The sequence below is a fragment of the Platichthys flesus genome, chromosome 6, assembly GCF_949316205.1.
Source record: "Platichthys flesus chromosome 6, fPlaFle2.1, whole genome shotgun sequence".
NCBI lineage: Eukaryota > Metazoa > Chordata > Actinopteri > Pleuronectiformes > Pleuronectidae > Platichthys > Platichthys flesus.
This window is the reverse complement of record NC_084950.1, coordinates 850843-877500: the sequence shown is the minus strand read 5'-3', so window position 1 is coordinate 877500 and position 26658 is coordinate 850843. Positions and strand designations below refer to the sequence as shown.

Below are 26658 nucleotides of genomic sequence, written 5' to 3'. Positions count from 1 at the left end.
GTCAAAGTTGAACCAATCACACGACAGATGAAACTTTACATTAACGTTATTGGACAAATGGTGGAAGATTTGATGAAGTGTTTGTGTTCAGAGGATAAACTGCCTCACAACAACAACAACACACAAAGAAACTGGAAGTTTTGTTACTAAACTTCATGAATGACTTGTTATGGGAGCACTAAACATTATGAGCCTGTTAGTTTCCACAGGAGAGCACAGCAGCCGGGGATTCTGGGTAACGAGCTGAGTCCTGACGGATGAAAAAGACCGGACTCATGAACCCGGATCCTCGGAGATCTGTGTGTTAAAGGTGACTCAGCAGAAACTTCTGAACACTTGGTTTGCTCTGTAAACGAGTTTCGAACAAATGATTCAAAGTTATGACGCAGAGAGTTCAGGCTGATCTTCCTGAGACTGAATCACAGACTGAATCACAGACTGAATCACAGACGACGACACACACGCTGCCATCTTGTGGCGATGACGTCATTAGCAAACGAGTCTGTACAGTAACTAATTCAAACCAATTTAATTGACCTGTGTGTAAACACCTGTGAAGCTCCTCACAGCTTTGGCCCTGAACGCTTCAATCTCTTTAGTTTTATTTGTTTGGCGTCAAATCAGAACTTTCTCTGGAGGCAATTAACAGATTAATGTCGGGACCTGATCATATTCTGTACAGACACGTTAACAGGAGGAAACCTCTCAGCACTGAGTGCTATTTAGTTTTCCTAGTTTGGGAAAAATCTGTTTTTCAGTAGACGTGACAGCTCCTGAAAGTGAGGCCAGCGTGTCCTGAGGGCGCGGCCTCCTCCATGTTAGCAGATGGGGTCGTCCTCTTTACTCACAGTCGGCAGTTCTGTCTCGTTGAATGTGTGATAAACGTCCTTGAACTGTCTTCAGTCCCTCAGAGACCAGTCTGTGACACTCTGCCACAGACAGAAGCAGCAGCGTCCTCGTCCCTGCGGCGGCTGCAGGAGGTCACTTCCTGTTCGAGTCCTTCAGGAAGCTTCTCCTCACATAAGACCTGAGGTTCCTCTGGGATCTGGAATAAAGAGGGTTCCAGCCTCGGCCCGAACAAAACAACAGGATGAAGAGTATTCTGCTAACATGGAGGAGGTTTATGATTTATACTGCAGCCAGCCACCAGAGGGCATCCAGGTGTTTTGGTTTCTTCAATAGGAATGACCAGCAGGGGGCGACTCCACTGGTAGTTTCTATAGAAGTTTATAGAAAGGGTTGTAGGGTAGAGGAAACCCACAAACTGCACAGAGACACGATTCTACAAGAGCGGAGAAGAGAAGTGAAGCCGCCGTCTTTAATCTGCCGCCTTCACACCGGAGGAGAAGAGACTGAGTCAGAATGTTCAAACCTTCTGCGGTGGATCCGTGGAGACACTGGTTTTAAATGAGACTCAGACTGAAGCAGCGTGATGGGAGATAAGATAAAGAAGGACTTTAATGGTCCCTTCAGGGAGCAGCGGGTCAGTAAAGCAACAAATGACCTGGACGTTGGACATTGAACATATTAAATCCTCAGTATAAAGCTTTAAATGAGGAAATCTGAACTAAACCACAGTGAATGTTAGAAAAGACGACTTCAGTGTGAACAACCTGTGAGATAATAAAAAACAGGATCCTTATAATAAACAGTGAGTAGCTCTTACTTTATATTTTCAAAAGCGTGTCACGAGGTGGCCTGTAGGGGGCGTCACATGTGTTTGAAGAGTCAAAGGGACTTTTTAATGATGCTCTTTTTAGATGTTGGTGGTTATTAACTGTATGAAGGATTCTAGTTTTCTGGATCTGAAGTTTTCAGAGAAACAAACGTTAGCATCAGCTCGAGCCATGTTCTGAAGTCACTTTAGAGACATGTCACATGACATCATCATAACGTGACTGTGGACATATCAACGCCTCAACTACAAACAGGAACAGTTATTATATTTTATATTAAATTGTGTCTTTTCATTCAGTGATAGATTCTCTCTCACACCAACACGTCTCTGACCTGCAGCAGTTTAAACACTGATCTGTGGAAGTGACGGATTTCCTCCAGTTAAAGAGGAGATGATTCTCTCTCATGGTGGGAACTGGTGGTTTCTTCAGATAATGGATCAAATAATTTGGAACTTCACAAATAAAACTGAATTGAATCATCACATCAAGAATCAAATCTTTATTCAGAGCTGAGCATTCGATCTTTTATTCAAACCCCCGACTCTCTTCCTCTGTGTCTGTGCTGAAAGGCACACACAAACACAACTACACTCACTCGAACACACACAAACACAAACACAAATACACACACACACACACACAAACACAAACACACTCACTCACACACACACAAACACAAATACACACACACACACACACACACACACAAACACAAACACAAATACACTCACTCACACACAACCACACACAAACACAAATACACACACACACACACACACACACACAGACACAAACACAAACACAAATACACTCACTCACACACAACCACACACACTCAAACACACGCAAACTCTTCACACCCTAGAGTCCACGCTCATCGTCACTGAATAGAAACGTGTTTGTCAAAGATGCAACGAGAGGAAGACAAATTAAAACATTTGGATCAGTTGTCATCACAACAGTTAACAGTCGTATGTTTTTCAAAAGTCAAAATGTTTCTGAAAAACACGTTCGTGAAAACAGAACAAATACTGATGCCGGATGAGTGATTCTGTCTCTGAGCAGTTTGCCTCGCTAATTCAAACTGTGTGTGTAGAGGGGCGGGGGGGGGGGGCTGAACTTTCTAGGGCCCTTGAATCTCTTTGTGTGGCCCTGCTGCTTCCTCCTCTGTCGGGCACGCGCCTCCTCGAGCACCAGCAGAGTATAAAGTGAGCCATGCGCGCGCCGGGCTCATCAGTGACCCGCAGCAGCGCGCAGCTCCGGTTGGACCCGCGCGCCCGGTGCGAGCAGAGAGACGGACCCAGTGGGGGGGCATGAGCCCGCGCTGGAAGCCTCTTCTCTCCGGGAGCAGGTGATGCGCCCTGCGGGACGCGGCTCGTTCAGCGGACACGATGGCGGAGCTGCTGAACCTAAACTCCTCGTCCTCCTGGAACCGCTCCGCCGCGGGACAGACCCGCTTCAGCAGCCTGGATGACATCGACCTGCCGGCGGACGGGTCCCCGACCCTGCGTATCCTCATCTCCATCGTGTACTCAGTGGTGTGCGCGGCCGGGCTGGTCGGGAACCTGCTGGTGCTCTTCCTGATGAAGGTGCGCCGGGGCCGGAAGAAGCGCTCCAGCATCAACCTGTTCATCCTCAACCTGGCGGTGACGGACTTCCAGTTCGTGCTCACTCTGCCCTTCTGGGCTGTGGACACGGCCCTGGACTTCAGCTGGCCCTTTGGAAACGCCATGTGCAAGATCATCCTGTCCGTGACCGTGATGAACATGTACGCCAGCGTGTTCTTCCTCACCGCCATGAGCGTCACCCGCTACTGGTCGGTGGCCTCGGCGCTGAAGGACCGGACGCGTCGGCGGGTGTGCCCGGTGCGCTGGGTGATCTTCGGGCTCTGGGTCTCCGCCAGCGTGGCCTCCTTGCCCACAGCGATCTTCTCCACGGTGAAGAGCGTGGCCGGAGAGCGGCTGTGCCTCCTGGGCTTCCCGGACGGCCAGGCGTGGCTGGCGCTGTACCACCTGCAGAAGATCCTGGTGGCCTTCGTGTTCCCCATGCTCATCGTCACCGTGTGCTACCTGCTGCTGCTGCGCTTCGTCCGCCTGCGCAGCATGAACAACAACCAGGTGAAGCGCAGGTCCCGGGTCACGCGCTCCGTCACTATCGTCGTCCTCTCCTTCTTCATCTGCTGGATGCCCAACCACGCCATCACCCTGTGGGGCGTGCTGGTCAAGTTCAACCTGGTCAACTGGGACCGGACGTACTACATGGTGCACACGTACGTGCACCCGGTGACCGTGTGCCTGGCGCACACCAACAGCTGCCTGAACCCGGTGCTGTACTGCCTGATGCGCCGGGAGTTCAGGAAGAAGATGAAGGATCTGTTCTGGAGGATTTCGTCGCCCACCGGGACCAACACGTGTCACATGCGACCGTTCTCCGGGACCGTGAGAGCGGAGCCGGACGACACGCAGATCGTCATCCCGCTGAACAACGTGGAGACGGACAACTGCAGACTGTCGGTGGTCACGGACCAGTGCGACACGGACGCGCTGCAGCGGTGAACAGAGCTTCAGAGGGAACTGGTCTCACTTTCTGAGCCACTGACGACTAACAGGGACTCAACTCTTTCACTCTGCGACTGTCCTGGATTTTAATATGTTTTTATCACAATTTAAAGATGTGAAACAATAACGGGGATAATCCACGACTGTGCGTAAAAGGCGCGTAAAAGGCGCAGTTGCGTAAAATCCTCCAGCAGCTGCGTTGCGCTTCCCCCGCGTCTGACTGCGCTCTGACGTGAACCCGATGCTGGAGAAGATTTGGGGTTTTGGGGGAAACAAAGTATTTCTAACTGCTGCTGTATTTCCTGTTTAAGAGCAGAGGAGCCCCAGTCCGCTCCGACAGGAGGATCCGGCTGCTGCTTCAAACATCTGTCTGTGGAGTTTATTGACGTTCGTTGTGGCTGATGTGTTAAATGTACAAGCTTGAGTAACTGAATGTAAAAAAAAAAAACTGCCGATGCGACCTTAAAGTCAATGTATGTCGAATAAAATGTTTAATTTGTGTCGACGTGGATTCCCGTGTGCGTGGAGTGACAGGTTCTTTCTCCTGAGGGTTCATCTCTCACTGATGAAGAGATGGAGGAGAAGCAGAGAAGTCAAAGTCTCCAAGTCGTTTAGAATCTTTAAAGGTTTCATCTCGTTTGAGAAGTTTAGATTAAAATGAAAAGTTTCTCCTCCTCTCTGCTGCACCTTCTTCTTATGTCGAATAAAATGTTTAATTTGTGTCGACGTGGATTCCCGTGTGCGTGGAGTGACAGGTTCTTTCTCCTGAGGGTTCATCTCTCACTGATGAAGAGATGGAGGAGAAGCGGAGAAGTCAAAGTCTCCAAGTCGTTTAGAATCTTTAAAGGTTTCATCTCGTTTGAGAAGTTTAGATTAAAATGAAAAGTTTCTCCTCCTCTCTGCTGCACCTTCTTCTGCTTCGTTCAAATCCTTCCAGCAGCATCTGAAGAGAAAACTCATCCAATGGTTTCAAGTCAGACGCTGCTGTCAACCAATCAGCAACACCAGTGTCCTGACGTCTTTTCGGACATTTCCCGACTTTATTTCAAGTCTCACAACTTGTCACGATAATTAGTGTTAAAGAGAATGTTACCAAAACACTTCCCTGAAATAAAACCTCAAGAACACGAGGCCTCCTTCAAGAACATGTTCTCACAGTCAACATGAAGCAGGAACATGTTTTAGAATTATATCAGTTATTGGTCAAAATGCAGTTAAACAAAACTAAATGATCATTTACTTTACATATTCATTTATAATTCATTGGAAGTAATTGAATGAAACAGTCATTCCATTAATGAGAAACTCGATCTGAATTACAGCAAAAAGTTTTAACTCCTGCTGTGGATTTTCAGACTTAGAGACGTTGAGTTCTTCGCTGTGAAATAGAGAAACATTTTGGAGCAGAGATATAACAACAATATTTGTGTAGCGATGATGATTTTTATTTATTTCCAAATTTCATCCAGTTACAAAATAGGAGGGGGGGGGGGGGAGATGTGAGCGTCGGAGGACGTTTTTCTAGGTCTCTGTGACTCTGATGAGCTCGAAGGGTTGAAGGGTCCGGATCAGAACATGAACCCTGATCCAGAGCAGCTCCTTCACATGATCCAGAGCAGCTTCTTTACATGATCCAGAGAAGCTCCTTCACATGATCCAGAGAAGCTTCTTCACATGATCCAGAGAAGCTCCTTCACATGATCCAGAGAAGCTTCTTTACATGATCAAGAGCAGCTTCTTCACATGATCCAGAGCAGCTTCTTTACATGATCCAGAGAAGCTCCTTCACATGATCCAGAGAAGCTTCTTCACATGATCCAGAGCAGCTTCTTTACATGATCCAGAGCAGCTTCTTTACATGATCAAGAGCAGCTTCTTCACATGATCCAGAGCAGCTTCTTCACATGATCCAGAGCAGCTTCTTCTCATGACAGCAGAACGTCTGTGAACTCACACGGGGACTTGGACCTGAGACGCAGCTCCGTCACTCGCTCAGCACATTAAAGTTAGATCCAGCTGGCCACCTCATACAGATAAACACACATATACACAAATACACACCCACACACACCCACAAACACACATTCATACACACAGATGCACACACACATATACAGATACACACACTCATATACACAGATACACACCCACACACACTCATATACACAGATACACACACACACACACACACACTCATATACACAGATACACACACACTCATATACACAGATACACACTCATATACACAGATACACACACTCATATACACAAATACACACACACACACATACTCATATACACAAATACACACACACACTCATATTCACAGATACACACACACACATATACACAGATGCACACACACATATACACAGATACACACACACACACACTCATATACACAGATACACACACTCATATACACAGATACACACACACACTCATATATACAGATACACACACACATATACACAGATGCACACACACATATACACAGATACACACACACACACACTCATATACACAGATACACAGACACACACACACTCAGATACACACACTCATATAAACACACTCACACTCATATACACGAATACACACATACATTCTCTCTCTCTCACTCACTCTGTCTTTCTCACACACACTCACACTCACACTCTCTCTCTCTCTCTGTCCCCCTCCCTCTCTCTCTCGCTCTCTCTCACTCACTCACACTCTCTCTATCTCTCACTCACACTCTCTATCGCTCACTCACACTCTCTTTCTCTCACTCTCTCTCTCTGTCTCTCTAACACACACTCACATTCTCTCTTTCTCACTCAAACTCTCTCAGTCAGTCACTCGCTCTCTCTCTCTCTCTCTCTCTCTCTCTCTCTCTCTCTCTCTATCTCTCTCTCTCTCTCTCACACACACCTCGTTTATCCTTCTCATTTTAATAACTCTTATTAATCCTGAAGTGGTTTCAACCTTTCTGATTTTGAAAAGTTGTCTTTTGTGTCTCGGTTGTTCTTAATGTTCCTGAACAGAATCTTCATCTACTGTTGAAATGTGTTTCTCTTCTGTGAGAGCGCCCCCTGCTGCTGTGTTTGTTCCCTCAGGTCATGACCTCAGCCTGGGAGTGAGACACAGACTCAGGTGGACGCTGGACCTCCGGGCCTTGTCTCTTGACTCCAGCCTCTTACAGGCTGTGGAGTGATGAGAGGCTCTGAGAGGCTGAGCTGCAGCAGTGCATCCTGGGTAGAAACCTCCTGCTGCAGCTCCTGATCTTAACGTGGTTGATCCACAAACAGCAACTCCCTCACTCGTTCATTAACCAGTGAAACTCATCGTCTCTCACTTCATCTGCAGCAGATGACGTCTGGGTTCAGAGTTTCATGGAGACAGACTCCGCCCTCAGTAGATACTTCCTGTAGTTTGATGAGACAGGTGTAAAGACTCGGCTGTGCCTCATTGTTTAACCTCAGAATCTGGGTTTTCCACTGAAGGTGTGAATAAGCTCCTCAGGGATCTGAGAGTTGAAGCCGGAGACTGATCTTCACTGAGGCTCTGAGCCGCCTCCTCAGGACCATGAGATTCATCCTGAGGCTTAAAGCAGCAGATTCCACATGAAGAAGAGATCAGCCTCCTCTTCGGAACGTCCTTCAGAAACAGGTTCAAACAGAAATATTAGACGTGAATCCACTTTCTCTCTGAGCGCTGACATGAGAGCAGAGACAGATGTCCCAGTGAATTACAGCAGGAGGTTCCAGTGTTCCCAGCACGGCCCAGCGGCTCCATGCATGAAGCTGTGCTAACAGGAAACGACAGGATGGTTTGAATCCTCCTTCATGTTCCTGACTGTGTGAGCAGAGGGAAACGTTTCACCTCAAGAGAAGGACGACGACTCTTCAGGTCATTACAGACATTACACCTGGGGAGCTCCCTTTTATTAATTCATCAAAACAACAGATATTTGTTCAAATTAAAAATATACCTCTACAAGTGTAAACTTTGCCTTGTGATCCAGGAGGGGGCGCTCACTCTCAGCTGACATTGAGCACGATCGAACAAACTGAAGAAACTAAAACCGTTGACTCGATGGATCCTCGTGCAGCAGATGATCGTCTGATGACAGGTGACCTCTAAGAGGAGAAGGTCGTCACCGCAGCGATGACGTGGGCGGCGACCTTATCGTTTTGCAGACGAGCGCGTCACCGCTTGAGCAAAGTGTTCACAGTGGACCCGCCCATCTGGCCCAACACCCGCCTCCTTCAGCAGCTCGTCCACTGGAAACACAGACACAGCTGTCAATCAACATCTGCTTTAAACCCTTGTAGACGAATGTCGCAAATTTGCCTCAAACCCCATTCAAGTCTTAATAACACCGAGGTGACGATTGTGCCTGATGGTGCAAATACTACACATACCAAGGAAGGTATTGGAAACACTCTGCCTCCATCTAGTGGTCGGAGTGGAAAATACATACTAGCCCGTTGGGACTGTGCAGAAAACTTATTTTGAGGTATAAAGCTGTATTAGAAATACTGTTATGATGGAACAGCAATGATTGTACAGAAAACATATGTTGTTATTCAATTTCAAGCAAAAGCATCAATATAATAATCTACATACCAAAATTTGTTAAATTAAGTTTATGCCCCATTATTCCTAATGTCGCTAATTTGCCTCATACCTAAATTTATATCTATTGTATATGCTACATTGAAATTAACAATCTCCACTTAATTTGGAATTTGCATGACTGGCCAAAAACACCAATAATATTTTTTTATATAATTGGAAATTAATTCAGGCAATAAGGGGTTAATGAAGCAGTGAACATTTATCTAAACAAACGACGACGATGCACATTTCTGTTTCTACAGCTGTGACACGTTCAAGTCGAAGTTTTGACCTGAAAACAAACGTTCAAACCAAAACTTTATATTCTACAACATGTCGGGGTTTTTTTCCTCTTTATTCCAAAGTGAGTTTGAGAACTGATTGATTTCATGTTCAGATTTTGAAGAAGAGCTTCAGACTCAAATCAAACAATTTGACATCATTTTCACACATAATGATGTTGTGTTGAGGACACAAGTTGTGTTCATTGTATTTTTATAACTTGTCAGTAAATCTCATTAAATGTTCTGATATTGAAAAATCCTGTAGACGTTGGAGAAGAAATGATGAACAGAACAGAATTATTTAAGAAAGATAATATTCTGGCTTCAGTAGAAAGTAGAACAATGAACCTCTGAGGTCCATGAAGCCAGAGGCTTACAGACCATCGATGGTGGAGCGATGACATTTTGAGTGAAGAGGCAGATTCATCTCTCACCTTCTCTGTGGGTCAGTTTCTCTCCGCTCCCGGTGAGTGTCGCTCGCAGCTCGGTGGCGAGGACGAAGCCTTTGTGATCTTTGTCGGCCATCTTCAGGGCCTCCAGGATCTCCTGCTCCGGCGCCTCCTGCTGAAGCTGCCGGTGCATGATGCTCAGGAAGGTGGAGAAGTCCAGCTCCCCCCCCCGACCTGCAGAGAATGAGGCGTTTCACCTGAAGATGTTTGTTGATCGAAGCCGGAGAAACGAGGTCACAGCAGGAGGAGACGTTCAGAGACGGGGGGGGGGGGGGGGGGGGGGGTTGTGTACTATCATATGAAATAAGTTCTTCAAACAGAAAAACAATAAAACACAATGTAAAGAGAGGAGCTGCTGTAAAGCGTGTTAATAAACTGAGCAGTTAATGAAACTTGTTAAACATGAATCACACAAAGATAACGAGACGAGCAAACAAATCCACAAACACACAAATATTAACGTCAACTCTCATCAAACTTTGGGTTCATGACAATCCCAGTTGTTGCTGCTGAAGAACGAGCAGGGACATGATGTAGGGTTTGGTTATTGATTTACTCTGTTTTAAAAACCTTATTGGTGAGTGTGGTGAGCTGACAGATTTACCTATGTTGTGGCTCAGCAGGTGCCGTTGGACCTCGGGGGGGGTGGGGCTGGATCCGAGACATCGCATCACTGTGATCAGCTCCTGAGCTTTGACCTTTCCTCTCCGCTGGCAGTCGTACAGAGAGAAACACTCTTTGAACTCTGCAGCGACAACAAGAGACGCACACAACAACTTGTTCAATGAGAGAGAGAAACTGATCACAGAGCTGCAGGTTCACACTGCACCAACAGGAGGCGCTGCAGGGTTAAACTCCACCAACAGGAGGCGCTGCAGGTTCACACTCCACCAACAGGAGGGGCTGCAGGGTTAAACTCCACCAACAGGAGGCGCTGCAGGTTCACACTCCACCAACAGGAGGCGCTGCACCTTCACACTCCACCAACAGGAGGGGCTGCAGGGTTAAACTCCACCAACAGGAGGCGCTGCAGGTTCACACTGCACCAACAGGAGGTGCTGCAGGTTTAAACTCCACCAACAGGAGGCGCTGCAGGTTCACACTGCACCAACAGGAGGCGCTGCAGGTTCACACTCCACCAACAGGAGGCGCTGCACCTTCACACTCCACCAACAGGAGGCGCTGCACCTTCACACTCCACCAACAGGAGGCGCTGCACCTTCACACTCCACCAACAGGAGGCGCTGCAGGTTCACTACACACAGACCTCGACATTAAATATCTTTGGGTTTTGTTTTCGTTGTATACAAATATTGTGACTTTTCTTCATTTTCAGAACTTTAAGGACTAAAGGAAGAATCTGATCAGAAGGATAACCTCACCTGAACAGATCCAGACCCAGTTTAACCAGTAACCAGTAACCAGTGAATCAACCTGCAGTTAACTGTCCGGACGCTGGGAGCCGGGGTCCTGGGACCAACTGAGGCTTTGTTCCACAGCAGGTCAGCAGAGCAGCAGATGATCCCTGAGGGAACAAGTGCTGCTCTGTTCTGAGGCTGGAGAACTGAACGCTCTGCTGTCTGTGAGGTGGCTGCTCTGGTGCCTGATCAGAACTACCTCCAGCACAGAATCCTTAAAGACCCTTTTCACAAAAGAGACGCATCATCTGTCTGAAGAGTGACAGCTCTCAATCCTCTGACCCGCAGGCAGCAGTGATTCACTGTGACACTCTTACCGTCGATCTGATCCTGGGTCAGGAACTTTGCCTGAAAGAGGGAGAACAGCGTGAGCAGAGGAGAGTAGAGGGGAATCAGGATGAAAGCTCTGGAATAACCTCACCATCGTGGATCAGGACGCTCTCTGCTCTGACGGCTGCTCTTCAGCTCAGGAACCTGATCCCACTGAAAGATGAGGAGGGAGATGGACGGAGGAGCCACTGAGGGTGGGGGGGCAGGAGGAGGGCGATGTGTCAGGGCCGGATCATCTCAAATCAAACCAGCTTTGTTTTCATTTACAACACTGAACTGATCTATCTATCTATCTATCTATCTATCTATCTATCTATCTATCTATCTATCTATCTATCTCTCTCTCTACCTCTCTCTCTCTATCTCTATCTATCTATCTATCTTTCTATCTATCTCTCTCTCTATCTATCTATCTATCTATCTATCTATCTATCTATCTATCTATCTATCTATATATCTATATATCTATATATCTATCTATCTATCTATCTATCTATCTCTCTCTCTCTCTCTCTCCCTCTCTACTATCTATCTATCTGTCTATCTATCTCTCTCTCTATCTCTCTCTCTCTCTCTCTCTCTCTCTATCTATCTATCTATCTATCTATCTATCTATCTATCTCTCTCTCTCTCTCTCTCTCTATCTATCTGTCTATCTATCTCTCTCTCTATCTCTCTCTCTATCTATCTATCTATCTATCTATCTATCTATCTATCTATCTATCTATCTATCTATCTATCTCTCTCTCTACCTCTCTCTCTCTATCTCTATCTATCTATCTATCTTTCTATCTATCTCTCTCTCTATCTATCTATCTATCTATCTATCTATCTATCTATCTATCTATATATCTATATATCTATATATCTATCTATCTATCTATCTATCTATCTCTCTCTCTCTCTCTCTCTCTCTCCCTCTCTACTATCTATCTATCTGTCTATCTATCTCTCTCTCTATCTCTCTCTCTCTCTCTCTCTCTCTCTATCTATCTATCTATCTATCTATCTATCTATCTATCTATCTATCTCTCTCTCTCTCTCTCTCTCTATCTATCTGTCTATCTATCTCTCTCTCTCTCTCTCTCTCTATCTATCTATCTATCTATCTATCTATCTATCTATCTATCTATCTATCTCTCTCTCTCTCTCTCTCTCTATCTATCTATCTATCTCTCTCTCTCTCTCTCTCTCTCTATCTATCTGTCTATCTATCTCTCTATCTATCTCTCTATCTCTCTATCTATCTATCTATCTATCTATCTCTCTACATATCTATCTTTCTCACAAACTGTTCATCTCATCACATTGAAACTTATAGAAACCACACGTGAACAGTGATAAAGATGATTCAGTTTAATCTGATGAGTAGAATGTAGAGTGCAGATGAAGCAGGTAGGATGAACACAGAGTTCTCCAGAGGTTCAGTCTGGAAACATCTGCATGATCCAGATGTTTCCAGACTCGTTCTTCAGCATCTGGAGAGACGCTCACTCAGAGGAACTCGATCCTCAGGGTGCAGGAGTCTTTCCATGGAGCCGGATCGACTCCACGTAGAGCTGATTGGATTCCAGAGGTGAGAAGACAAAGGTGAAGGGTCACAGTGAACTCATGTGACTCTGCACAGGTTGGTGGACCAGCAGCAGGAGATCCTAGTTTGATCTGTGGTTCACTGTGAACTGTATCCTGACCACTCTCATGACATGTGACCCTCACCAGCAGAGAACCGGTCAGAGGAGCAGTTCATGTCTGGGTGGAGTTGACCAGGTGGAGGTGCAGTGAATAGACAGCAGAAGGCTGAGGGACGTAGATCAGCCCCGGGTGTCTCCTCCTCAGGACGCCATCGTCCCAGAGACACAGCACCCAGATCAGCACCAGGACCAGAGCAGCAGAGAAACTGTGGAGCCACAGAATGTTAACCAATCAGCTTCACCTCCTTTTTAATAGATACATAAACATTCCTGTTGTGTGTTCAATGACTGATCTAACTCTTTTCTTCTGTGGTTGAGGTGAGGAGTGTCTTTGATCTGATGCAGGTGCTTTCATCATGTCTTCTCCAGACTGAGATCCACCTTCTCTGTGTGTGTGTGTGTGTTTGTGTGTGTGTGTGTGTGTGTGTGTGTCTCTCTGAGTGTCTGTAATAATGGATGAGGTCGTTCTCAGGTGTTACTGACTAATTACATTACTGACTGAGGGCTTCTCCTGGTTTCAGACTGAAACCAGTTTGTATGTCTGTTCCCATGACTTCACCTGTTGAGCAGGAAGAGGCCGTTACTGTCAGGGACCAGGCCCCGCCCCCTCTGGTGCATCACTGTGGCGGTCATTGCAAAGAAGGTGAAGATGAAGAGGATGAAGGTTTGACCTTCAGTCATCAGGAACCTGTCAGGAACACAGAGGTCAGTCTGAGGTCGTGATGAATCAACTTCCTGCTGGAAGCTGGAGATCAGAACAGGTTTGTCTTTTCCTCGTTCACTTTTAAAAACTACAGATGATATTTATTCATCATTCATTCATTCAACATCTGTCTCTTCAGGCTGTGAAGCTGCTGCTGCTCAACTTTAAAGCTGCCAAGTGGGAAATCAGAAAAATATCTGTGGCTGCTTAAACAATTAATCGTAATAATCATAATAATCATAATAATCATAATAATCATAATAATCATAATAATCATAATAATAATACTGCTCTTGCTGCCTGATGGAACAGAACCGACAGCCTCCTGTTATACTAGCAGCAGTACAGCAGTCTGACCAGTAGTAGGTGGTGTTTGGAGCGAGCAGCGTCCAGGCTGCTGGGGACATCCTGTCCGCCTGCGTCCTGTGGCAGAAACAACCACTGAAGAAGAACAGGAGGACGAGGAACAGAGGAACATACCTGGAGAACAGACTGTTAGGACTTCTCCTCACACTTAATATGAACTGTGACGTGAACTTCAGAAGGATCTCAGTTCTCTCACCACATCAGGTGACCCAGAGTGTCATCGTAACCAAACAGCAGCTCGAACACGTCAATCTGCAGAAGAAGAAGACTTCTGTCACGTGAGCCGGGCCGCCGGCCTCCAGACACAGATGTTCCAGATGTGACCTCACGCTGGGTTTTAATCATCTTTTTTTCATATCTATATCTTCATCTCTTCCTTTTGGCCCCGGCACGTGCATGCGTGTACGTGAATGGACACGTGATGTGTTTCCAGGCGTGTAATGTAAACTGAGATGTTCCCAGTAGGTGGCGCTACGTCTACGTGAGTAACAAACTACTTCCTGTTCGTTGAGAAACATTGAAATTCACCATGTTGCCACGGAGAAGACGTTTGATAAAAGTTAACAAAGCTCTTCCTGATGACATCATCGAGTCTGACCCGGTACCCACCAATGAGGAGGGTCGGAGCTCCTTCATGACCGGGTTCTCTCTGACTGACAGGTGCAGCTCGTAGCCAATCAACACGAGCCGGCGAGTGATGGAGTCGGCCACCAGGTGGAGGCTGCTTCCCATGACGGTGGAGATGAGGCCGAGGTGGACGACCGGGACGGACAGAGACCTGGGACATCGCTCGAGCATCTGAGAGGGACAAGAGGCTGTGGTGGTGATCTGAGAAACATGTTAACGTGTGACGTGTGACATGATCTGTATGACGTGTTCTGTGAGACATGTTCTGTGTGACGTGTTCTGTGTGACGTGTTCTGTGGGACGTGTTCTGTGTGACGTGTTCTGTGTGACGTGTTCTGTGGGACGTGTTCTGTGTGACGTGTTCTGTGTTGCGTGTTCTGTCTCACGTGTTCTGTGGGACGTGTTCTGTGTGACGTGTTCTGTGTGATGTGTTCTGTGTGACGTGTTCTGTGTGACGTGTTCTGTGGGACGTGTTCTGTGTGACGTGTTCTGTGTGACGTGTTCTGTGGGACGTGTTCTGTGTGACGTGTTCTGTGGGACGTGTTCTGTGTGATGTGTTCTGTGGGACGTGTTCTGTCTCACGTGTTCTGTGGGACGTGTTCTGATGCAGTTACTTTGAGCAGGATGAGCGGAGCAGTGACGTTGTAGAGAAGGTGGAGAAGTTCTGCTGCACCAGGACGGTTCAGAGGAATCAGGTTCGCTGGGAGGACGAGCTGCCAAAAGAAAACAAAACTAACCAAACTAGAAAAGTTTTCATCTTGAGTTATGAATTATCATCACAACAGAGAGATCCTGTCATCGTCCTGTTACCGTGACAACAGGTCGGCCCATGTCCAGGACCCAGTTCTGGACGGTGAAGCTGAGCCACAGGTCCAGATGGAACCGAGGCCTCGGCAGAACCGGCTCTGCAGAACTCCCCGAGCGACTGAAGAACACAAAGAAACGCCCGGGGTGTTTTACAGTTCTTCTCCGTTTCTTTGGCTCATTTCACAGAAATGAAATTCTCAGAGCTCTCAGTGCAATTGGGAAAGTAGCCCATATGGTTCAGCACATAGATCACCTTCAAAAGGTCATATCTCACCCAGAACAGTTAACTCAAGCTTCAAAACCAAATCATTTTCTCATATAAATAGTCAGTGCCCCCAAAATGAAAATTTCCTTCTCGATTGCTGTGGCTCATCTCTCAGAAATAAAAGGACATTCTCAAAGCTTTAAATACATTTACCAAAATAACATAGATGGTTCGGCAAATCTCCATGACACACCTGCAAAAGGTCATATCTCTCCAGAAACAGCAGTAGTCAGTGCCCCCAAAACGAAAAGTCCCTTTGGCCTTGTTTAAACACTACAGGTCAAAATGTTCAGATGTTTTGTCAGGATGGCAGTGGACCATAGAAATATCCCTCATGTGCACATTTCAATCTTGGCTCAGTCCTTGAATGGTCACTGAATGGTTCCAGTAGATGTTTTCTTTCCAGAATAGTATGTGTATCAAACAGAAAAAAGATTTATTCAAGGTTTCACAGAAAATATGTTTATTGAACTCATACTGCCATGGGAATTGTTACAGTAATTGCCATGCATCATGGTTACAGTAACAGAAAATGTGTACAGCAGAATATACTGTCAAACAATAAGCAGATCAAAACTAGAATTTGGTATAGTGAGATATGACCATTTGAAGGTGATCTATGTAGTTGTGCTGAACCATATGGGCTAATGTGCCAATTGCACTGAGAGCTCTGAGAATGTCATTTCTGTTTCGTGAAATGAGCCAAAGCAACGGAGAAGAACTGCAAATAAGGCTCCGGACCAATCAGCAGGCGGACTCAGCACTGACTCATCTGACAAACATATCCAACATATCATAGAACATATAAAATATAACAAATCTAACCTACTATCACCACAACTAAACACAACGACCACATCAACGTCTACGTCACATTCTACATTTGTGCATTGACGAGGAAACACGGAAAATGCACTGAATGTTCCAAAATTAAATCAAATGTAAAACAAAATTCTGAGAACAAAACACCTAGGATTCCCTTCTCAAAACTTTGCTCCAGAAACTTAGATTGTTTTGTGTGTGAGATCTGAAAATGTTTAGAGTTACAGCTGTTTGCCAATAGGTGATCAGAGAGACAAAGTGAACGAGCTGAGGAACCTTCAAAGGTCTCAGAGCTTCAGAAGGTTTCACTGCAGCAGTCAATCAAAGGTGGATTAACTGTGAACATCTCACTTCACCAACCTGCAGGTGAACATGGCTGCAGGCCGACCGGAGCTCGGCCTCTTCCTGACGGACGGCTGCATGTCTTCAGCTGCTGGACTAATTAAAACTCTCCCAGTATCTCCATGCCTCTGGGAAATCCATCACAGCTCATGTTGATCCTTTTCTTTGATTTTATAATGTGTTCTCCACTTTTCCTTCCAGCGGTGAAGATGACGTCTCACGACTGGAATAATTTCATCATGATTTAATCTGAAGGTTTATCAGATAATCTGATAATCCGTGTGAGCCTCCTCCCATTGTTTTGTGACACATCTGGTTTCAGATTAAACCAGTTAGAAGCTTATGCTCCAGCTGCGGGTGAATACCTGTAGAACATGTTTTCATTTGGTGGAACCGAAACTGGGTCACAGGAGAAACGAGTGAGAGACTGGGATCATGTGACAGTTTGTACAGATCTGTTCAAATGGAAATAAGATCCCACAGTTTCTCTGTAGAGTCACTGGTCCCCTCACCTACAGACATGTAAAGGTCTGTGTCTCAGTGTGTGTGTACTGGGGGGGGGGGGTTATGTTTTATGTTATTGACATCGTCTTTGTATGATAGATTCTAAATATTTAACGTGGAGATGATTCTCAAAGGAAGCTCAGAGGTCACCTCCTCCACAGTGGAAACACTCTGACTCAGACATGTTGGTACACACTAACTGGATCATGGTGTTTAATAGTAAATTAAATAAAGGTGAATGTAGTTTCCAGGATTTACTGTGATTCCTCTTTCTTCTTTCATTTTAAAATAAAACCCTGAGTGTAATGTTGCAGTCTAACATGTTGACCTAGGTCAGGGGTCGGCGACCTGCGGCTCACAGATCTCACACAGTGAAGATCTTACGTGAAGCAGCTTCTTATCGGTGGAAACAGTGAAAACACAGAGTTTCTCTGGTCTCAGCTGATCAGAGATCAGCGCAGCAGCTTCTGGATCAGAGCAGAAGCTGCAGCTGGTTTCTACCGAGCTTCAGTTTCTGTGTCCGCCTCCAGTCGGACCTGCTCTCACTTTGTGTTTTAATATTTCGTCAATTAAAATATGCGTCACATCCTGTTACTGATCTTGAGTTTCCGACCCCCGATCTAGGATAGCTAACCCTGGATAAATCCAAAACAATCTGCAGCTTCATGTTTTATTTATTTGTTCTTATTTTACACATTTCCCACAAATGAAGGACTCTAATAGGCCTGAAGAGTTCTGTGTTTATTTCACAGCAGCCCTACACATGCCTGTGTTCGTGCGTGTATTTGTTCTCTTATTGTTGTGTTGTGCTCTTTTAGGTTTGTCCGGTGAAACCCTGACTCGGGTCCAGGGGGCGGAACTGAAGCGGCACACAGTTGCACTCGGAGGTATTTTCTCGGTGGACCGGCGCTTCCGGTGCATGACGAGCTAGCGGAAGGTGAAAGTGTTCGTGTTCGAGTCCGTGTTTGAATGTCTCGCGTCGTGGGGCCGTTCCACTGAGACACGTGAGCAGAGGTCGAGTCTCCGGAGCCGGACACGATGCTTCGCTCTCACTTCACCCGCAGCGGGAAACTGTTCGTTCTAATCAAGCTACTGTGCTAACGTTAGCATCGAGCTAACCGGCTAGCCCGTTCAGCTGGTGCTCAGCGTCCGGAGACCGAACCTCAGGACCCGGACTCAGCGCCGCAGGTCCCCCCTCCACCCGCCGGCTCCTCAGCGTCTCTCTCGCGGCTGTCTGGGCAGCACATCCCCGTTTCATGTGAGCCCGGGTCGGTGTCGACAGTTTAATGGGAGGCGGGTTGTTTTGGAGGAGTGGACACAGCGGCCGTCAGCTGCGAGGACAGCGGGGGTCCGGGCCCCCTGCCCCGCTCACATGGAGTCTCTGGCCGATTACGTGTACAAGGCAGCCAGCGAGGGTCGAGTCCTGACCCTGGCCGCGCTGCTGCTCAACCACTCCGAGGCGGAGACCCGCTTCCTGCTCGGCTACGTGACCCAGGTGTCCGGGCAGAGATCCACCCCCCTCATCATCGCGGCCCGGAACGGACACGACAAGGTGGTCCGGCTGCTCCTGGACCACTACCGGGTGGACACGGAACAGACCGGCACGGTTCGGTTCGACGGGTAAGAGCCGGCACGAGTTCCGATCGTTAATTTATAACCAACACAAATGCTTTTATTGTGATATACCAGCCAATCAGGAAGTAGAATGATCAATCAACAGATGTGGAGGTTTCTCTGTGTCCTGCTGGACCGGAAGTGAAGCCCGGTTGGTTAGTGGACTGTGAAAAGACAGAATAATCTTAACAAGACAAGAGGAACGTGTCTCTGCTCTGTGGACGTGTGTGTGTCTCTGCTCTGTGGACGTGTGTGTCTCTGCTCTGTGGACGTGTGTGTCTCTGCTCTGTGGACGTGTGTGTCTCTGCTCTGTGGACGTGTGTGTGTCTCTGCTCTGTGGACGTGTGTGTCTCTGCTCTGTGGACGTGTGTGTGTCTCTGCTCTGTGGAGGTGTGTTTTGTCTCTGCTCTGTGGACGTGTGTGTCTGCTCTCTGGACGTGTGTGTCTCTGCTCTGTGGACGTGTGTGTGTCTCTGCTCTGTGGACGTGTGTGTCTCTGCTCTGTGGACGTGTGTGTGTCTCTGCTCTGTGGACGTGTGTTGTGTCTCTGCTCTGTGGACGTGTGTGTGTCTCTGCTCTGTGGACGTGTGTGTGTCTCTGCTCTGTGGATGTGTGTTGTGTCTCTGCTCTGTGGACGTGTGTGTGTCTCTGCTCTCTGGACGTGTGTTGTGTCTCTGCTCTGTGGACGTGTGTTGTGTCTCTGCTCTGTGGACGTGTGTGTGTCTCTGCTCTCTGGACGTGTGTTGTGTCTCTGCTCTGTGGACGTGTGTGTCTCTGCTCTGTGGACGTGTGTGTCTCTGCTCTGTGGACGTGTGTGTCTCTGCTCTCTGGACGTGTGTGTCTCTGCTCTGTGGACGTGTGTGTGTCTGCTCTCTGGACGTGTGTGTGTCTCTGCTCTGTGGACGTGTGTGTGTCTCTGCTCTCTGGACGTGTGTTGTGTCTCTGCTCTGTGGACGTGTGTGTCTCTGCTCTGTGGACGTGTGTGTCTCTGCTCTGTGGACGTGTGTTGTGTCTCTGCTCTGTGGACGTGTGTGTGTCTCTGCTCTCTGGACGTGTGTTGTGTCTCTGCTCTGTGGACGTGTGTGTGTCTCTGCTCTGTGGACGTGTGTGTCTCTGCTCTCTGGACGTGTGTGTCTCTGCTCTCTGGACGTGTGTGTCTCTGCTCTGTGGACGTGTGTGTGTCTGCTCTCTGGACGTGTGTGTGTCTCTGCTCTGTGGACGTGTGTGTGTCTCTGCTCTGTGGACGTGTGTGTCTCTGCTCTCTGGACGTGTGTTGTGTCTCTGCTCTGTGGACGTGTGTGTGTCTGCTCTCTGGACGTGTGTGTCTCTGCTCTCTGGACGTGTGTGTCTCTGCTCTGTGGACGTGTGTGTGTCTGCTCTCTGGACGTGTGTGTGTCTCTGCTCTGTGGACGTGTGTTGTGTCTCTGCTCTGTGGACGTGTGTGTCTCTGCTCTGTGGACGTGTGTGTCTCTGCTCTGTGGACGTGTGTGTGTCTCTGCCTACTGGACGTGTGTTGTGTCTCTGCTCTGTGGACGTGTGTGTGTCTCTGCTCTGTGGACGTGTGTGTCTCTGCTCTGTGGACGTGTGTTGTGTCTCTGCTCTGTGGACGTGTGTGTGTCTCTGCTCTGTGGACGTGTGTGTGTCTCTGCTCTCTGGACGTGTGTTGTGTCTCTGCTCTGTGGACGTGTGTGTCTCTGCTCTGTGGACGTGTGTGTGTCTCTGCTCTGTGGACGTGTGTGTGTCTCTGCTCTGTGGACGTGTGTGTGTCTCTGCTCTGTGGACGTGTGTGTCTCTGCTCTGTGGACGTGTGTGTGTCTCTGCTCTGTGGACGTGTGTGTCTCTGCTCTGTGGACGTGTGTGTCTCTGCTCTGTGGACGTGTGTGTGTCTCTGCTCTGTGGACGTGTGTGTGTCTCTGCTCTGTGGACGTGTGTGTGTCTCTGCTCTGTGGACGTGTGTGTGTCTCTGCTCTCTGGACGTGTGTTGTGTCTCTGCTCTGTGGACGTGTGTGTGTCTCTGCTCTCTGGACGTGTGTGTCTCTGCTCTCTGGACGTGTGTGTGTCTCTGCTCTGTGGACGTGTGTGTGTCTCTGCTCTGTGGACGTGTGTGTGTCTCTGCTCTGTGGACGTGTGTGTCTCTGCTCTGTGGACGTGTGTGTCTCTGCTCTGTGGACGTGTGTGTGTCTCTGCTCTGTGGACGTTTGTGTCTCTGCTCTGTGGACGTGTGTGTCTCTGCTCTGTGGACGTGTGTGTCTCTGCTCTGTGGACGTGTGTGTGTCTCTGCTCTGTGGACGTGTGTGTGTCTCTGCTCTGTGGACGTGTGTGTCTCTGCTCTGTGGACGTGTGTGTGTCTCTGCTCTGTGGACGTGTGTGTGTCTCTGCTCTGTGGACGTGTGTGTGTCTCTGCTCTGTGGACGTGTGTGTGTCTCTGCTCTGTGGACGTGTGTGTGTCTCTGCTCTGTGGACGTGTGTTGTGTCTCTGCTCTGTGGACGTGTGTGTGTCTCTGCTCTGTGGACGTGTGTTGTGTCTCTGCTCTGTGGACGTGTGTGTGTCTCTGCTCTGTGGACGTGTGTGTGTCTCTGCTCTGTGGACGTGTGTGTCTCTGCTCTGTGGACGTGTGTGTCTCTGCTCTGTGGACGTGTGTGTGTCTCTGCTCTGTGGACGTTTGTGTCTCTGCTCTGTGGACGTGTGTGTCTCTGCTCTGTGGACGTGTGTGTCTCTGCTCTGTGGACGTGTGTGTCTCTGCTCTGTGGACGTGTGTGTGTCTCTGCTCTGTGGACGTTTGTGTCTCTGCTCTGTGGACGTGTGTGTCTCTGCTCTGTGGACGTGTGTGTCTCTGCTCTGTGGACGTGTGTGTCTCTGCTCTGTGGACGTGTGTGTGTCTCTGCTCTGTGGACGTGTGTGTGTCTCTGCTCTGTGGACATGTGTGTGTCTCTGCTCTGTGGACGTGTGTGTGTCTCTGCTCTGTGGACGTGTGTGTGTCTCTGCTCTGTGGACGTGTGTGTGTCTCTGCTCTGTGGACGTTTGTGTCTCTGCTCTGTGGACGTGTGTGTCTCTGCTCTGTGGACGTGTGTGTGTCTCTGCTCTGTGGACGTGTGTGTGTCTCTGCTCTGTGGACGTGTGTGTGTCTCTGCTCTGTGGACGTGTGTGTGTCTCTGCTCTGTGGACGTGTGTGTCTCTGCTCTGTGGACGTGTGTGTGTCTCTGCTCTGTGGACGTGTGTGTGTCTCTGCTCTGTGGACGTTTGTGTCTCTGCTCTGTGGACGTGTGTGTCTCTGCTCTGTGGACGTGTGTGTCTCTGCTCTGTGGACGTGTGTGTGTCTCTGCTCTGTGGACGTGTGTGTGTCTCTGCTCTGTGGACGTGTGTGTGTCTCTGCTCTGTGGACGTGTGTGTGTCTCTGCTCTGTGGACGTGTGTGTCTCTGCTCTGTGGACGTGTGTGTGTCTCTGCTCTGTGGACGTGTGTGTGTCTGCTCTGTGGACGTGTGTTGTGTCTCTGCTCTGTGGACGTGTGTGTGTCTCTGCTCTGTGGACGTGTGTTGTGTCTCTGCTCTGTGGACGTGTGTTGTGTCTCTGCTCTGTGGACGTGTGTGTGTCTCTGCTCTGTGGACGTGTGTGTCTCTGCTCTGTGGACGTGTGTGTGTCTCTGCTCTGTGGACGTGTGTGTGTCTCTGCTCTGTGGACGTGTGTGTGTCTCTGCTCTGTGGACGTGTGTGTGTCTCTGCTCTGTGGACGTGTGTGTGTCTCTGCTCTGTGGACGTTTGTGTCTCTGCTCTGTGGACGTGTGTGTCTCTGCTCTGTGGACGTGTGTGTGTCTCTGCTCTGTGGACGTGTGTGTGTCTCTGCTCTGTGGACGTGTGTGTGTCTCTGCTCTGTGGACGTGTGTGTGTCTCTGCTCTGTGGACGTGTGTGTGTCTCTGCTCTGTGGACGTGTGTGTCTCTGCTCTGTGGACGTGTGTGTGTCTCTGCTCTGTGGACGTGTGTGTGTCTCTGCTCTGTGGACGTTTGTGTCTCTGCTCTGTGGACGTGTGTGTCTCTGCTCTGTGGACGTGTGTGTCTCTGCTCTGTGGACGTGTGTGTGTCTCTGCTCTGTGGACGTGTGTGTGTCTCTGCTCTGTGGACGTGTGTTGTGTCTCTGCTCTGTGGACGTGTGTGTGTCTCTGCTCTGTGGACGTGTGTTGTGTCTCTGCTCTGTGGACGTGTGTTGTGTCTCTGCTCTGTGGACGTGTGTGTGTCTCTGCTCTGTGGACGTGTGTTGTGTCTCTGCTCTGTGGACGTGTGTGTGTCTCTGCTCTGTGGACGTGTGTGTGTCTCTGCTCTGTCCTAACCTTCTGTGTCTGTCTCACAGCTACGTCATCGATGGAGCCACCGCTCTGTGGTGTGCGTCCGGCGCCGGACACTTCGATGTTGTGCGCTTGCTGGTGACTCACCAGGCTAACGTCAACCACACCACCATCACTAACTCCACCCCTCTGAGGGCCGCCTGCTTCGATGGCCGCCTGGACATCGTGCGCTACCTGGTGGAGCACACTGCGGACATCAGCATCACCAACAAGTACAACAACACCTGCCTGATGATCGCCTCCTACAAAGGACACGCCGACGTGGTCAACTTCCTGCTGGAGCAGGGCGCCGACCCCAACGCCAAGGCGCACTGCGGCGCCACCGCCCTGCACTTCGCAGCGGAGGCGGGACACTTGGACATCGTGAAGGAGCTGGTTCGATGCCAGGCGGCCATGGTGGTGAACGGACATGGCATGACGCCGCTGAAGGTCGCCGCGGAAAGCTGCAAAGCCGACGTGGTGGAGCTGCTGCTGGCGCACGCCGACTGTGACCCCCCCAGCCGCATCGAGGCCCTGGAGCTGCTGGGCGCCTCCTTCGCCAACGACAGGGAGAACTACGACATCCAGAAGACGTACCACTACCTGCACGCCGCCATGACGCGGCGGTACCACGACCCAGAAGACGTCATCGCCAAAGAGCTGCTGCCGCCCATCGAGGCCTACGGGGGGCGGAGCGAGTGCCAGACGCCACGAGACCTGGAGACCATCCGGGCGGACCGGGACGCCCTGCACATGGAGGGGCTGATGATCCGGGAGCGAATCCTGGGCTCGGACAACATCGACGTGTCCCACCCGATCATCTACCGCGGCGCTGTGTACGCCGACAACATGGAGTTCGACCAGTGCATCAAACTGTGGCTTCACGCGCTGCGCCTGCGGCAGAAAGGAAACCGCAACACGCACAAGGACCTGCTGCGCTTCGCCCAGGTCTTCTCCCAGATGGTGCACCTGAAGGAGCAGGTGTCGGCCTCGGGGGTGGAGCAGGTGCTGAGCTGCAGCGTGTTGGAGATCCAGCGCAGCATGAGCCGGGTGGAGGCGGCGGCCGAGTCGGAGCTGCCTCAGGCCCTGGACAACTACGAGTCCAACGTCTTCACCTTCCTGTACCTGGCGTGCATCTCCACCAAGACCAGCTGCAGCGAGGAGGAGCGCGCCCTCGTCAACAAGCACGTCTACAACCTGATCCAGCTGGACCCGCGCTCCCGGGAGGGCTCCTCGCTGCTGCACCTCGCCATCAGCTCCACCACGCCCGTGGACGACTTCCACACCAACGACGTCTGCAGCTTCCCCAACGCCCAGGTCACCAAGCTGCTGCTGGACTGCGGCGCGCCGGTCAACGCCATCGACCACGAGGGCAACACCCCGCTCCACGTTATCGTCCAGTACAACCGGCCAATCAGCGACTTCCTCACGCTTCACGCCATCATCATCAACCTGGTGGAGGCGGGCGCCCACACAGACATGACCAACAAGCAGAAGAAGACGCCGCTGGACAAGAGCACCACGGGCGTCTCGGAGATCCTGCTGAAGACGCAGATGAAGATGAGCCTGAAGTGCCTGGCGGCGCGCGCCGTGCGGCGGCACCACATCACGTACCGCAACCAGATCCCCAAGACGCTGGAGGAGTTCGTGGAGTTCCACTGAACCCAGCAGACGCTCTGTGCTTTTTAAAGAGTTTATAATTTTCTAACGAATCCAAACGGTGCTGAGGACGATGGCTCAGTGCTAAACGACTTTGAGCATTTTTATAAATTAAAAAAGTAGTTTTTTCTATTTTAAGTATTAATTGCTAAATACCAGCAGCCACAGTTTGTCCCGCCTGCGGCTCGGCGGCGCTCTGAAGGATCAGACCTGGGGCGGGGGGGCCGGGGACAGCGCCACGCCGGTTTTGCCTTATTTCCGTGGCGACGCTGACTTCCGAGGAGACGACCTCAGCGGCTTCCTGTCGCCTGATTGATTTTAATATGAAGAGTTTTGTCACGTGGATTAAACTGATCAGGTTTTTACTTCGTCATACTTTAAACGGTTGTTTTAAAGGGTTGGTAAACAGATTTGTCTTTCTTGGTTTGTTTAAATTATCTATGTGGCCTAAAGTATGTGTACCCCCCCCAGGCTCAGGGCGGTCTGGATTCAAATCATCTGCAAATATCTGACGTGTTGTTAATCATCATGTGACCTGTTGGACCAGTTTAAACTGGTTTTGTTCTCAAAGCCAGTGAAAGCTTCTGTCCTGTGACTTCAAGGTTAAATCTCTGGTTTGAAGAAACTGGATTTCAAACCCATGGTGAAGTGTTTTTTCTCGGGGCTCATGTCCACATACTTTTGGCCATAACGTATACGATTCCCAGTGATTATAAATTGTGCAGCAGATCTTTCCAGAACATTGTGCCTGTAGATCGAAGACTTTGAATAAAGATGGAAGACCTGAACGCTCCTGTGGTGATGTCTCCAAATAACTGATTCAAACCGGGGGGTGTGTGTCCAGTACTGCAGCCAGCCACTAGGGGCTGATCAGGAGGATTTGGCTTCACTTTTAGGGAGCTGTCATGTCGTCCATCTTTATTTAGTCTATTCTGAAGATCTTTGTAAACTGAGGGATGTTTTTATTTTTTAATTTATCGTTGAAGTCGTAGAAGTCACTTGGTTTACATGTCCCTGTTCTGCTGGAGCTTCATCCTCAGCTTGCCTCGCTTCACCTTTTCTGTAAATCAAATGTATAGAGGTTTTTGTCTGGGTCATGGTCCTGGTCCCTCATGGTCCTGGTCCCTCAGGGTCCTGGTCCCTCAGGGTTCTGGTCCCTCTGGGTCCTGGTCCCTCAGGGTGCTGTTCCCTCAGTGTCCTGAACCCTCTGGGTCCTGGTCCCTCAGTGTCCTGAACCCTCAGTGTCCTGGTCCCTCAGTGTCCTGGTCCCTCAGGGTCCTGGTCCCTCAGTGTCCTGGTCCCTCAGTGTCCTGGTCCCTCAGTGTCCTGAACCCTCAGGGTCCTGGTCCCTCAGTGTCCTGGTCCGCTGCCTAAGCTCTTTGTGTCTGCGTGTCTAAAACCTGAGATCGATGCTTGATAATAATTTCGGAACCCGTCTTTGCTTCAGATGCTGATCCAGGAGCTGCTGTTGTTTCTGTGAATGAGTCTCGGGACATAAAGCATGAGTTCCACTATCAACAGATCTGTGCAGTGTTTTCTCTCATGTTTCATCTGTCAAAGGTCAAAGGGCAAAAACATCTGAGTTCTCAAACGTGTGACACAGACAAACAGAAGTTATCTT

General features: G+C 49.1%; 4 protein-coding genes across 4 annotated transcripts; 2 read left to right on the top strand and 2 right to left on the bottom strand.

The window, feature by feature from the left end:
- The first annotated feature begins 2927 nt into the window (after window positions 1-2927).
- On the top strand, window positions 2928-4742 carry rxfp3.3b (relaxin family peptide receptor 3.3b). The gene has a single exon (XM_062389165.1). It carries the CDS (start codon window positions 3071-3073, stop codon window positions 4232-4234), a length of 1164 nt encoding a protein of 387 aa, XP_062245149.1. The 5' UTR covers window positions 2928-3070; the 3' UTR covers window positions 4235-4742.
- A 3484-nt stretch (window positions 4743-8226) lies between these two features.
- calml4b (calmodulin-like 4b) lies at window positions 8227-11495 on the bottom strand. The gene is made up of 5 exons (XM_062389206.1): window positions 11412-11495; window positions 11308-11338; window positions 10177-10317; window positions 9558-9746; window positions 8227-8502 (listed from the first exon to the last, which is right to left on the bottom strand). The coding sequence occupies exons 1-5, from the start codon at window positions 11412-11414 to the stop codon at window positions 8405-8407; spliced, it is 462 nt and encodes a 153-aa protein (XP_062245190.1). The 5' UTR covers window positions 11415-11495; the 3' UTR covers window positions 8227-8404.
- Window positions 11496-12799: 1304 nt separating this feature from the next.
- Window positions 12800-17494, bottom strand: cln6b (CLN6 transmembrane ER protein b). Its single transcript, XM_062389217.1, has 9 exons — window positions 16962-17494; window positions 15518-15632; window positions 15322-15420; window positions 15150-15224; window positions 14690-14908; window positions 14277-14332; window positions 14072-14194; window positions 13571-13699; window positions 12800-13217 (listed from the first exon to the last, which is right to left on the bottom strand). Exons 1-9 carry the CDS (start codon window positions 17021-17023, stop codon window positions 13064-13066), a joined length of 1032 nt encoding a protein of 343 aa, XP_062245201.1. The 5' UTR covers window positions 17024-17494; the 3' UTR covers window positions 12800-13063.
- Window positions 17495-18343: 849 nt separating this feature from the next.
- On the top strand, window positions 18344-26555 carry fem1b (fem-1 homolog b). Its single transcript, XM_062389108.1, has 2 exons — window positions 18344-19067; window positions 23405-26555. The coding sequence occupies exons 1-2, from the start codon at window positions 18820-18822 to the stop codon at window positions 25038-25040; spliced, it is 1884 nt and encodes a 627-aa protein (XP_062245092.1). The 5' UTR covers window positions 18344-18819; the 3' UTR covers window positions 25041-26555.
- The last annotated feature ends 103 nt before the right edge of the window (window positions 26556-26658 follow it).